At 50.4% G+C, this 13,673-nt stretch overlaps 1 protein-coding gene across 1 annotated transcript in view; it reads left to right on the top strand.

The window, feature by feature from the left end:
• Positions 1-13,673, top strand: part of SLC5A1 (solute carrier family 5 member 1) — a 279,347-nt gene that overhangs the window by 209,686 nt on the left and 55,988 nt on the right. Inside the window, exon 9 of the mRNA XM_085634551.1 lies at positions 11,236-11,371. Coding sequence (XP_085490677.1) covers positions 11,236-11,371 — 136 coding nt within the window. The remainder of the gene's footprint in view (positions 1-11,235; positions 11,372-13,673) is intronic.

The raw sequence follows: 13,673 nt of genomic DNA, 5'->3' as shown, positions 1-13,673 counted from the left end.
TTGTTTCCCTCTTCGGAGTGTCTGGTCACTTCTGTTATGTTCACTCTATGTTAGGCATGCAGCCCCTTTTACTCTCCACATTTCCTCCATCTGCATATCTTACACCTCATCTCTTTCCTCTTCAGCACCCTTTTTTCACTCTCTCCTGTATGCATATACTTGCATCTCCTTCAGTACACCACTCCGGCACAATTGTTAGCACTTCATTTTCTTTTACTTTCGCCTTTTCAATGGTTCGACAGCTGTGTACCTCCTCCACAATCATTTGCACGGATTCACAATTGCAGCTGGAATAGGTGGCTATTGCTCTGTGCACTCTGCAGAGAGGCCAAGGATTGGATGACCATGCATTCTGATCAATCTTCTGACTCATTTACAGGCATTGTAACAAACAGGCCTTCAGCCTCAACTCCAGTGCTCCTAGTCGTGGCTCGTTGTAAGTTCCTGGAGGTGACTCAGTTTTAAGTAGGCACTATAAAAAAGTAGTGACATGCTACACTAAAAAAAAAAAAATACAGAAACACAGCATCCTGAAATTAGCAAACACTCTAAGAGGATGCAAGATTAAGTAAAACGTGGAGTATAAACAGGAATTACATCGCAGAAATGGGTTACCTTCAGGTTTTTTTATATTCATTATTCAGAAGTAGATCAGTGTTTTTGCCAGTCAATTTAAGGACATGATTGAAACAAAAGGGAAGGTGCACCAACAAAAAGTCCAAGTCCAAAATGAAGTCCTTTCAATTTCCTTTATTCTTGTAATATAAAAACTTCTTCAGGGCAAATTGGAGTACTTCTAGCAATCACCAAAAGTCATGGAGGATAAATAATTCCATAGATATTCCTAGGACAGTCTCTTAGTACGATAATCAGGAATAACAGTGATGATCATCCAATGTAAATCAATGTAAATCTAGCTCAACGGCGATATGTCAAGTAACAAAAATTCTCATAGAATCACTCCATGATAAGAGTGAGTCAACCCGTGTTGGGATCCAAAAATCGAGAGATTCTCTCAACTCCAACCAAGATCGGTAATGGTATAAAAAATTTAAGGACATGAATATAGAGCCCGACAGGGATCTGTGTCAGTGCCCATTTTTTTTTTTTTTTTTTTGAAGCCTTTATTACAAATTTCAAAGATATACAGACACGGGCCTACAACCTCCAGGCCGGCCGCCAACAAACAACATAATCATAACCACACAAATATAGGCAAAAAGCTGCCGACAATAAATGACCAGGTTTCAGAGTAGTGTCGCTGGCGGCTTTGAGAGGTCGCGACATCACAGATAGCGGTTTCATTTTAAGATGATAAAGAAAAACAATCAACAAACAAACCCACAAGGCAGCGAAAATCTAAGTAGCAAAATGTGCTCCCCACAGCAGGGAGGGACCCATAGAAGTACAGTAAAAGAAGGGGGGAGGAGGGCAGGTGGTAGAGACAAGATTATCACAGTAGAACAGGATCACAGGAATGCGCAGACTAAGGAGACAAGGCCTCATCCAAATCCCGCACGAGGGGCGGGGTGCAAATTCCTCCGCGATAGGAGTTCCAGGGACCCCACACCGTTTTCCATTTCCCAGGCTTGCCTCTCGCCACATACACCGTCTTCTCTCGAAACATGCACCAGTCCATATTTTCCTTCCAGGCCGAAACCGTGGGCGGCCTCTGGGAGCCCCACAAACGTGCAATGTCACGCTTGGCCACCATATATCCCAATGTCACCCACCACATTTGCGCCACCGTGTAATCAGTCGGCTCCCATACATTCAACAGACACCTCCTCGCCTCTGGGAACAACGCAACATGCGTGACTGCTTGCAATACAGCATGCACACCACGCCAGAACCGAGTCACCTCCGGACATTCCCACAGAACATGGAGGAAAGTCCCTGTCATACCACACCCACGCTTACACATCCCATCCACCGCATAACCCATACGCATCAGGCCAGGTCCCGTGACGTACACTCTATGAAGTATCTTAAGCTGGACGAAACGAAGGCGGGCCGGTATGGCCACCTCTTTCGGGGAGGCCACCGCCGACACCCAATCCTCGTCATCCAGCTCCAGTCCATCAGCAACCCATGCATCACGAAGGGCGGTTAACAACCCCGATCGATCGTTAATTAGCTTCTTGTAGGTCAGTGAGATAGTGCTATCCGGCACGTACCCGTCTAGCACTCTATCTTCCAATGGGGAACACACCGGGATAGACGCGACCTCCGGGAATACAGAACGTAACGCGTGCCGAACCTGTACATATCGGAAGTACTCCCTATCGTGTAACTGGTACTCAGCTTTCAGCACATCAAACGTTTTAAATCCCTCTTTCGTCCAGAGATCACCTACTCTGCTGATGCCGATCATGTCCCACTGCTCAAAGCCCTTCGTCGACCACAAACAACCCAACCGCTCGGAGGCATATAATGGCGTCGCCCGGGTCAACCGATCCCTCCACCCCATCGCCGCGCTTGCCGCATGCCACACCCGTATCGCAACCCGTGTCGGGCCTGTCAAGCGCGCGTCAATCGACCTGGAATAGAGCGCACGATTGTAGTCGCCGCCTGGCAATAACAGTTTGTCCATCTCAAAGGCCGGGTTAAGGGCCGGCCCATAGAGCCCGTGGTTTATCGCCGCCAGCTTGGAGGCCCAATAATAACGTTTGATGTCAGGGAGAGCGACCCCCCCCGTCATACCACAGGAGCGTTAGCTTGGCGAGAGCAATCCGCGGCCTCCCATCCCAAAACAATCGGCGCTGGAGACCCTCAATCTCCCGAAAAAAACTAGCAGGCACGACATCCATCGTGTTTTGTAAGGCATATAAAAACCGCGGTAGCGACATCATTTTAAACAGCGCCGCCCGGCCAAGCGGCGAAAGCGGCAACCGCCGCCAACGCGTCACATCCGTCTTCAAACGCTGGAGAGGGGGGAGTAGATTCTGCGTATACCGGGCCACTGGATCCAGAGTGACAAAAATACCCAAATACTTAAAGCCCTGCTGGGCAACCTGAATAGGGCAACCCCGCGGAAGGATGGGGGCCTCCCCAGAGAGGACATATACGCAGGACTTAGCCCAGTTGATGACCAAACCAGAGTTACAGCCGAAGGAGCGTAGTACATCCACCAAGACAATCAGCGATTCACGGGGGGAGGCAAGGTACAAAAGAATATCGTCCGCATAGAGAGAGACACGGTCCTCATATTCCGGAGTCCATCGGAGTCCACGAATCGAAGGGTGCCATCGCAACCATTCCGCCAGGGGCTCTAAGGAGAGTGCAAAGAGGAGAGGGGATAGCGGACAACCCTGACGCGTGCCCCTGCCCAATTCAAAGGGAGCCGACACTCTACCGTTTACCACTACCTGAGCCAACGGTCTACAATACAGCAATTTCACCCAACCAATGAATCCCGGGCCAAACCCAAACTTTCCCAGCGCTGCCCAAATATACGGCCACTCCAGCGTATCAAAAGCCATAGTTGCGTCCAAGGACGCCAAAATGGCTGACTCACGTATAAAGGGAACCCTCGCGAGCACCCCATGCAAACGCCGCAGATTAAGTGCAGTATTACGATGGGGGATGAAGCCGGACTGATCCTGATGTATCAGATCACAGACCACACTAGCCAATCGAGTAGCCAACACCTTGGCGAGGATTTTGGGTTCCGCATTCAGAAGCGATATGGGCCTGTAGGACGTGACCTGATCCCGCGGCTTCCCCTCTTTATGAATAACCACGATGGTGGCAAGACGTTGGTCCAGCGGGAGGGAACCCGCTGCACGGGCCGCGATAAACATGTCGCGAAGATGAGGCGCTAACGTGTCCGGACGCAGCTTATACAATTCGATGGGGAGGCCATTAGGACCCATGGCCTTGCCGGAGGCAACTGAACGTATGGCTAGGGCAATCTCCTCAGACGTCGGGGGCGCATCCATCAACAATTTATCATCGTCCGAAAGGGACGGCAACACAATGTCTCTGAGCATGACGCGGGAATCCTCCTCCGAGCGATCGGAGACCGGAGAGTACACCCCGCGGAAATGCTCCGCGAAACAGTCGACAATTTCTACGGGATCAGTAACACACACACCATCCACTCTCTGAACCTGCGGCACCACACGACTCGCTCTCTCCTTTTTGTCCAGCCACGCGATTAGCTTCCCAGCCTTGTCACCCATATCATACAGACGCCCCTGTTGCTCCCTACTCATACTCTTGGCAGCTTCAGTGACCAGAGCCTAGTAATCCGCTTGTTTGAGGCCAAGAACATGCAATTTGTCTTCCGTAACACCACCATCCAATTCACCCTCCAGCTCAGAGATCTCAGACTCAATACGAACCACCTCCTCCCGCTCGCTCCTCTTGGAGTTAGAGAAGAGGGATAGGGCCTCTCCTCGGAGTACCGTTTTGAAAGCCTCCCACAGGGAAACAGCAGATGACACCGAGCCCACATTGTCTTTAAAGTAGTGCTCAAGAGATTTAATCAGACCTGCACGAATAGTGGGATTACGCAGGTACCAGGAGTTGATCGGGACCACCCTCCCCTCCGCACCCAGGACAATATCAAAGTGTAGCAAAAGGGGGGAGTGATCCGAAATTCCCCGGGCAAGATGTCGCACCTCCCCGATCCTCCCCGCCTGGGCCGATGGCATTAGAACATAATCAAGTCTCGAAAGGCTACCATGGGCCCCCGAGTGAAAAGTGTACTGTGTCTGTGCAGGATGTTTTAGCCGCCAACAATCCACTAAACCCAGGGTGTCCAAAAGGCCAGCTAACCAGGTTTGGGCCCGGGGGAGGTCCCGCGGAGGGTAACGATCCTCGGCTCCGGAAACCACTGCATTGAAATCCCCTCCCACCACTAGTACCCCCTCCGGCAGCCCAAGGAGAAGGCGCCCCAGGTCCGCAAAATTAGCCATCTGCAAACCCGGCGGGACATATACAGATACCAACACAATCACTTTGCCCTCCCATCTGCCCACCAGTGCTGTGTAGCGCCCCCTGTCATCATGGAGCACCTCATCAACCTCCAATGGAAGAGAGGTTCTAACCAGTATGCCTACACCCCTTGAGCCAGAAGTGAAGCCCGAGTGAGCCAAGAGGCGAAAACCCCGCCTATTCATGGCACGGAAGGAATTACCAATGAGGTGTGTTTCCTGCAAGAACACGATGTCGGGAGAGATCCGTTTTAAGAACTGCAGGACCACCCCACGCTTTATCCTGTCCCCCAGTCCGTTGACATTCCAAGAAAGAAGTCTCAGTCCCCTACCCCCCATCACAGCCAGCACCAATCAGCCCCCTCCCGGAGGGCACATAAATCATAGGACGACAATACTCCTGCCTTGTGGTACAAACAAACAAAACCCAACCCCAACCCAACATACAAAGTAAAACTCCCCCCTCCCTGCACCCCTGCGTGAGCCCAAACAGCCCCCCCAACTTGCAGTGTGCCTGTCGCCCTTGCATAAACTAAACTACAAAAAAGACCCCCTGGAGGAGGAAAGAGAACCCCCTTTAGACTCACCACTACCTCCAAGCAGGGGGGAAAAAAGGAACATAGTCAAGTAAACCCTGAGCCCAATAAAAAGTTGGCACCCTCAAAGGTTAGTGCCAATGTCAACACACTAGGCCCGGTCCAGTGGGCACTCGCCACTCGCGGCCCTTGTCCCCTCTCGATCATGTGTCCTCGGCAAAGTGTCCAGCCAGTCCCCCACCGTCTCCGGACGGTCAAAGAAATGAGAGCGGCCCTCGAACTCCACCCGCAGCTTGGCCGGGAAAAGCATGGCGTACTTTATGTTCATCCGTCGTAGCCGCCGTTTGACGCCCATGAATCCCAGTCTCTGCTTCTGGACCGCCTGTGTAAAATCAGGATAGAAATTCACCTCGGCATTCTCTAGCTTAAGCGGCCCTTGCACTCTAGAAGCCTGCAGGATCGCATCTCTGTCCCGAAAGTTAAAGATACGTGCAATGAGAGGCCGCGGGGGAGCTCCGACCTTCGGCCTCCCACCAGGAACCCTGTGGGCCCTCTCCACCGCGAAGAAGTTGCTCAGTCCCCTAGGCTTCAGTCCGTTGGAGATCAAATCCTCCACATAAAGATCCGCAGCTGAATCTTCCAACCCCTCAGGCACTCCGATAATGCGAACATTATTCCTCCGGGCCCTACTCTCGGAGTCCTCCAGTCGCCTATCAGTGAGAGTACTGGCCTGCCGGAGCCGACGCATCTCTGCTTGGAGAGCAGCCACATCAATCGTCAGGCTCGACGCTGTAAGGGCCAAAGAGTCAACCCTCTCATTTGTTTTCGAGAGATCGGCCCTGACAAGGTTGACATCAATCAGGACCGCATCGAGTTTTTGCGACAAGGTGTCGAGCTGTTGGCCCACCGTGGCCTTCACCTCCGCTATGGCGCCCATGATATCCTGCAGGGTCAGGTCCAATGGCAAATCCGGGGCATCCGCGGGCCGCTCCGGAGACTTATGCGACCCGCCAGGAGACCCCCTCGGCAAGGTGTAGCGGTCCATGACGTTAGCCTGGGTAGAGGCCCTGCGTCGGGTCGACTTGGCCTTCAGCCTCTCTCCATCTTGCTTCCTCGCCATTCCACTGCAGTTTGTGTCCCACGAGTCCAGAAGCGGCAGGCGAACAGTCAATACCGAAGACCCCAGCGGTCGCCCCAGAAAGATAGACCGGGTCCCGGCAAAATAGGCAGTGTCCCCAGCAGGCCAACCACCACACCTCGCGGAAGCGCCGAGACCTCGCAAACGATGATGGCGAGTTGGCTCAAAAGCGAAAGTGAAAGTGTGGGGTGCGAGCCCCTCCAGGTCCGTCGTGCCGTTGTTGTTCACTTTGCCACTGGATCGCCCCTCAACTCGAGTCCGGGGTCAGAAGTGAAGCGGGCCGCAAACTTCAAGCGATGCCCATCGCGGTTCCCAGGGTCCAATTCGAAAACGGAAAACGGGCACCACCTCAGCTCAGTGTCACCAATAAAGTCCCCTCAACCAAATCAGGAGAAAGACAGGATAGATGTAGGAGGTCGCGGAGGTCCTCGGGAGCCTCGCACCTACGCGGCCATCTTGGTTGCGCGCTAGGCTCCTCCCCAGTGCCCATTTTTAATTGCTACTGGGTTGGAGAGTTGGAGGGACCTGGCTCACTTAATGCCCGGACTGAGATTGTTCTCACCCTCCCCCCACATCCGCATCCAAGGACAAAGGTGCCAAAATCAAACCAAGGGCACAAACCTTCAGACAATGGTATGGGGGGGGCATGACTTTTGAACTGACCAATTCAACCATGATATAATCTACAACCTGGGCAGCAGAGTAAGGCATGGAGCAGGACCAGCATGGCGAGTCGAAACCCACCCACCCACACCAACACATAAACAAGCATTGGCGTCGCTAAGAGGTCTCGCCTTTGGGACCTTCTAAGTATTTGCCCATGCAGCTCATTATCCTGGGTGCTACAACATTTACTGATACTTCACGTGCCACTGGTGAACGGCCACTCACACCCAAGAATGGGCTTCCATGCTATTTAATGAAAATACAATAAAGTCTCCTCAAAATTCAAAAAGTGTATTCTTTTAACAAAGAAGCTTTGACACTAATAGGCACATTATAGCACTGCATTGAGAAGTATTTATTTTAAGTGTTATTTTCGTACAACTGGTAGTCTGAACTTATATATGACTGCATTGCGAACAGGACAAGGAAGGATGAGAGCCTTGGCAAGAACATGCGAGCGCTCACTGCACCCATCTTCCTCGCAAAATTCACTGCCATATAATGAAAGCATTATAGCGCAATCCGCAGTGGTAACAGCATGAACCTCATTGTCCAAGCAACAAAGAATGTGAGCCGAAGAATGATGATAAAGCCGTACTCTTGACAGCACTGCTCTCATGCTAGAGGCCCCAGAAAGCGAGCGCCTCTGTTTATCAAACGGCAGCCGCTGACTGTGCCTGCGGGCTACATGAATCAGACTCCCAGACACGCTTATGAAGGCGTGCAATCACCGTAAATGAGAAACATGAGGGCAATAAGGTGTATGAGAAATGCCCGAAGTAAAGTCGCATGGGGAGGCATCTCTGCTGAGCTTGATTATCATCGTATCACCACCAATAGTGAAGAAAATGATTCACGCTCGATAAGGTAAAGAGAACCCAAAGCGCTTATAATATTTGCGCTGTTTTTCATGTACCAGCACCCTCGTCCAGTCCACAATGCAGAAGTGGACTTGCCGTACTCTTTACTAGAAAATCGTATTGCGACCTTATACATTCAAAGATAGCGCTGACCTCATACTACAAACTGAACTATGATGGGGTCTCCATTAAGCCAAGACAAGTATGGCTGCCCGCAGCTGCCACATGCTTTTGAATGGGTTAAAATACCACTGGCACGCTGATATTGGACCTGCTCCGTTTGGCTCAACAGTGCTTAGTACGCCAAAGGAGGCCCCATTTATAAGCCACCCAAAATGTAGCATGAGCTTATTTCCGCTTATTTCCCCAGAGGCAGTTCAGAATCACAGGATGTTGAGCCTCCCCAACAAGACTCGAACCTGGTTCCTAAGCTTTCAAGTAGGCTTCTCTAGCTGTTATGCCACAACCATTGGACCTACAGCTGCTACACAATCCATTACTAACTTCATGAGCCTCGTTGCCCCAAGTGTGCATTTTAAGATGTGCGCGTTCAAACAAACTCTGGAGAATGAAAGGGATAAGCAATGTGATGACCTCCCGTACGACCCTCTGTGGCCGTGCAGCGGTTAAGCTAGGGCGAGTGGAGGAAGAGCTATGCCAACACTCGACCATGAAAGTGTTTTAACACCCATCCAATGTTTTAGATGTGGACTGGCTGTGCAGGCCTCACCTAATTTCAAACCCTTCGTTAGTGTGATGCGCGCCAGAGCACCTTTCTAGGAAGGACGGAACCTTCAGATTTGGCCTGAGCAAAAACACATTCTGCTCAATTGCTCAACCCTGCTTGTGCCATGCCAGGCACACCCCAAAACACCCAGAGGCAGAAGCAACAATGGGCGCTGCAAGAGAGGCAAAAGAAAACCGCCAATAAAGGGCCTCGAACTTACCGCAAGAAATCACCAATGCCCGACATCGGCACAACGCTAGTTGCAATGCTGAAAAGACTGCTTAAATATGAACATTGAAATGTAAAAATAAATGTGCTTTGCTTAAGCACGACATGAATGCGATTTGATAGCTTTACAAGGTTATGTCCATTATGAGGTCTCTCACCTTCTTGAGCCGCTCCATCAGCGCACTCTTGTTTCTGCCACTGTCCAGGTTGCGATTCTTCAACTCGCCTGCAGATTGACATGAATGAGCAGGGTGGGGTGGGGGAGGAGAAGAAACTGGCACAGACTGGTTGGGGGCAGAGGGAACATAACAGACATGAGAAAAAATGAGAGCTAGTCAAAACAGGAACACTCGTATGAAATGCTTTTTCAGATAAAAAAAGTCCCTTTGCCAGTAACTATAATGGAACAAGTGGAATGATACAAGTAATGGGGGCCTGCACCATGGGAGGGAACAAACAATGAAAAGGAAGGGACGAATAGGAAAAAACCCACTTAGAAGCAACGATTTTTAAAAGGCACTGAAACAAACAAATGAAAAGCAGTAGGCGGGCTGTAAGCCCACAGAGTGAATACAGCAGGTCTCAAAGAGACAGCGCATGCTCTGCCTAGGCTTGACCTAAAAAACAAGAAAGGGAAAAGCAAGACAAAGAAGGGAGGTGATGAAAACAAGCAACACACACATCAACGTCACAGTACGGTAGCAGCATGGAGCAGCTGAGTTCTGGTTGGTCTCCGCAAGGATCAGCTTAAGGACGCACCCGGTCACAGACAGATGGCAAATATAGTGGACTTGCCTTGGGATCCCTTATGGCAGGGTAAGACCACTAACGGGGGGAATCGCATGGAACACAGCACTCACAGCCCATGAACGCCGGATGGCAGGGCTCCTAAGACACACAAGGTAGCGAGTCAAGCCTAACACACTAAAGGGTCGACAGTGGTAAAGCTCCAGCTCCTAAAGTCTGCATGGTCTTATTTGCAAAGCCAAAGATTAATGACTTAGCATGTGATGACTTGGTTTATGATGACCCTGGTGGATTGAATGTCGATTAATGTGAAAAGTTGTGAGATGACGATGACGTTAATTGACTCGGCTTGATTTATGGCCACCTGCGAGCGGTCAATTCATACTTGAAGTGCAGCTTTTTACTTCCAACAGAGAGAAGTTGTGCAGTAATTGACTCAAGGTTCCTCAGTTTGGGGAAAGCGCTGCTTGCCAGGGTTATTACAAGTGCACCCCTACCTACCCGAAGAGGTTAACTAGCTGTAACCTGTGACCCAAAGTGTTAGCAGGCCCAGCAAGGCAGAGGCTGTAAGACACAGTGGAAAAGAACTTCTCATTGCACCTGAACCTGTCCCATGATGTACCTACCATGTCATAAGTGACGGGTTTATCTAGTATAATGTTTTCCTGTTGCATTCTGGTACTTGCTTGCTTTGTTGTAAACAGAACTACAGTTACTTGAACAAAAGGGAAGCTCTTTGCTAGAAATGTCAGTCTTACACCTGTTTTATGTTCAGTTTGACTACTTATGAAGAAGTGCCACTCAATTGAGTGCCGCGTGTGAGGCCTGCAAGCTTTATACGTGGACGCAGTGCTAATGGAAGTGTCACATGTAAGCGAACTGAAAACTTGTCAGCTCTGTATCCTTGGGGAAGGACTGCTCCGAATTGGCTCACACAGTTCACTTGCTCCTCACTCGCCCTAAAAGGTGTGGTATCCCTTCTCTGACACGACAGGGGGCGCCCTCCACTCATGTCCACCCTCCACTTCAGGCCTGGGTCTATCAATTTGTTGACATGTTCTGCACGGTTTGAGAGAAGAATTCCAGGAGCGCGGTAATAATGAGTGCAGCAGGTGCAGTGGTACCAGTGCCCAGAGTGTGTGAGAGATCCAATGCACAGCTATATTTTACTGCCCACCAGGGGAAGCTGGCGGCCCATATCCCTCCGTACATTAGGTCCACTGGCAGCAGGTGAACCCACGTATATCCTATGGAAGTTCGGTGGGGAGGGGGTGGTCTGTGTTGAGGGGGCGGACTGGTTTCATTGAATAGCTGCCCGCCTGTGTGCTCTCTTGCGCCCTCTGCTGGATGCCCAGCCTCCAGCCTCCTGACCGCTCTATTTGTCTCTTGACAGGTGATTGTGCAGCGATGTCTCTCTGCCAAAAACATGTCACACGTGAAGGCGGGCTGCATCCTGTGTGGATACCTCAAGCTGCTGCCCATGTTTCTCATGGTGTTCCCCGGGATGATCAGCCGCATCCTGTACACAGGTACAGTATGAGACACAGGTGCAGTGAACACTGAGTATGTATACTTCACACAGGTGCATTGCACACTGAGTATGTACATTGCACACAGGTGCAGTGCACACTGATATGTACACTGCACACAGGTGCAGTGCACACTGAGTATGTACACTTCACACAGGTGCAGTGCACACTGAGTATGTACACTGCACACAGGTGCAGTGCACACTGAGTATGTGCACTGCACACAGGTGCAGTGAACACTGATATGTGCACTTCACACAGGTGCAGTGCACACTGAGTATGCACACTTCACACAGGTGCAGTGCACACTAGGTATGTACACTGCACACAGACGCAGTGCACACTGAGTATTCACACTTCACACAGGGCCAGTGCACACTGAGTATGTACACTTCACAGAGGTCCAGTGCGCACTGAGTATGTACACATCACACAGGTGCAGTGCACACTGAGTATGTACACCGCACACAGGTGCAGTGCACACTGATATGTACACTTCACACAGGTGCAGTGCACACTGAGTATGTACACTACACACAGACACAGTGCACACTGAGTATTCACACTTCACACAGGGCCAGTACACACTGAGTATGTACACTTCACATAGGTCCAGTGGGCACTGAGTATGTACACTTCACACAGGTGCAGTGCACACTGAGTATGTACACTTCACACAGGCGCAGTGCACATTGAGTAGTCACACTTCACACAGGATCAGTTCACACTGAGTATGTACACTTCACACAGGTCCAGTGCGCACTGAGTATGTACACTTCACACAAGTGCAGTGCACACTGAGTACGTACACTTCACACAGGCGCAGTGCACACTGAGTATTCACACTTCACACAGGGCCAGTGCACACTGAGTATGTACACTTCACACAGGGCCAGTGCACACTGAGTATATACACTTCACACATGTGCAGTGCACACTGAGTATGTATACTTCACACAGGCGCAGTGCACACTGAGTATTCACACTTCACACAGGGCCAGTTCACACTGAGTATGTACACTTCACACAGGTGCAGTGCACACTGATTATGTACACTTCACACAGGCGCAGTGCACACTGAGTATTCACACTTCACACAGGGCCAGTTCACACTGAGTATGTACACTTCACACAGGGCCAGTGCACACTGATTATGTACACTTCACACAGGCGCAGTGCACACTGAGTATTCACACTTCACACAGGGCCAGTGCACACTGAATATGTACACTTCACACAGGGCCAGTGCACACGGAGTATGTACACTGTACATAGGCACAGTGCAACCTGAGTATGAACACTGCACGCAGGCCCCATGCATACTGAAGTATGTACATTGCATGCAGGCACAGTGCACACTGAAGATGTACACTGCACACAGGTGCAGTGCACACTGAGTATGGTATGTACACTGCACACAGCACATCGCCCAGTGAAGTATGAACAGTACCTACAGGCAGAGTGCACACTGAGTATGTACACTGCACACAGGCTCAGTGCACACGAAGTATGTACACTGCTCACAGCACATCGCCCAGTGAAATATGTACAGTACCTACAGGCACAGTGCACACTAAAGTATGCACACTGCACAAAGACAAAGTCGACACTGAAGTATGTACACTGTTCGCAGGTACAGTGCACAGTGAAGTATGTACACTGCATACAGGTACAGTGCACAGTGAGGTATGAACACTGCAGATAGGTAAAATACTCAGTGAAGTATGTACATTGCACATAGGCACAGTGCACACTGAAGTATGCACAGTGCACACAGACCCAATACATACTCACTAGTAAAGTAAGTACACCGCACACATGCACAGTGTACAATGGATTGTGTACACTGCACACAGGCGCACTAGTGAAGTATGTACACTGCTCACAGGCACATGATACAGTGAAGTATGTATACTGTGCACAGACACAGTGCTCACAAGTATGTGCACTACCCACAGGCCCTATGCACACTAAAGTATATACACTGCACCAGGCCAAGTGTACACTGAAGTATGCACACTGCACACAGGCACGGGTCACATTAAAGTATGTACAGTGCACACAGGCACAGTGCAAACTGAGTATGTACACAGACACAGTGCACAGGGAACTAAGTACACTGCGCACAGGCACAGTGCACACTTAAGTATGAACACTGCACACAGGCATAGTGCACACATGCATAGTGCAAACTGAGAATGTACACTGAACACAGGCACAGTGAATGAAGTATGTACACTTCACACAGGCACAGTGCACACTAAAGTATGTACACTGACACAGGCACAGTGCAAACTGAAGT

Source organism: Triturus cristatus, chromosome 11 (genome assembly GCF_964204655.1).
Source record: "Triturus cristatus chromosome 11, aTriCri1.1, whole genome shotgun sequence".
NCBI lineage: Eukaryota > Metazoa > Chordata > Amphibia > Caudata > Salamandridae > Triturus > Triturus cristatus.
The sequence above is the reverse complement of the archived record's forward strand: the minus strand, read 5'-3'. Positions and strand labels throughout refer to the sequence as shown.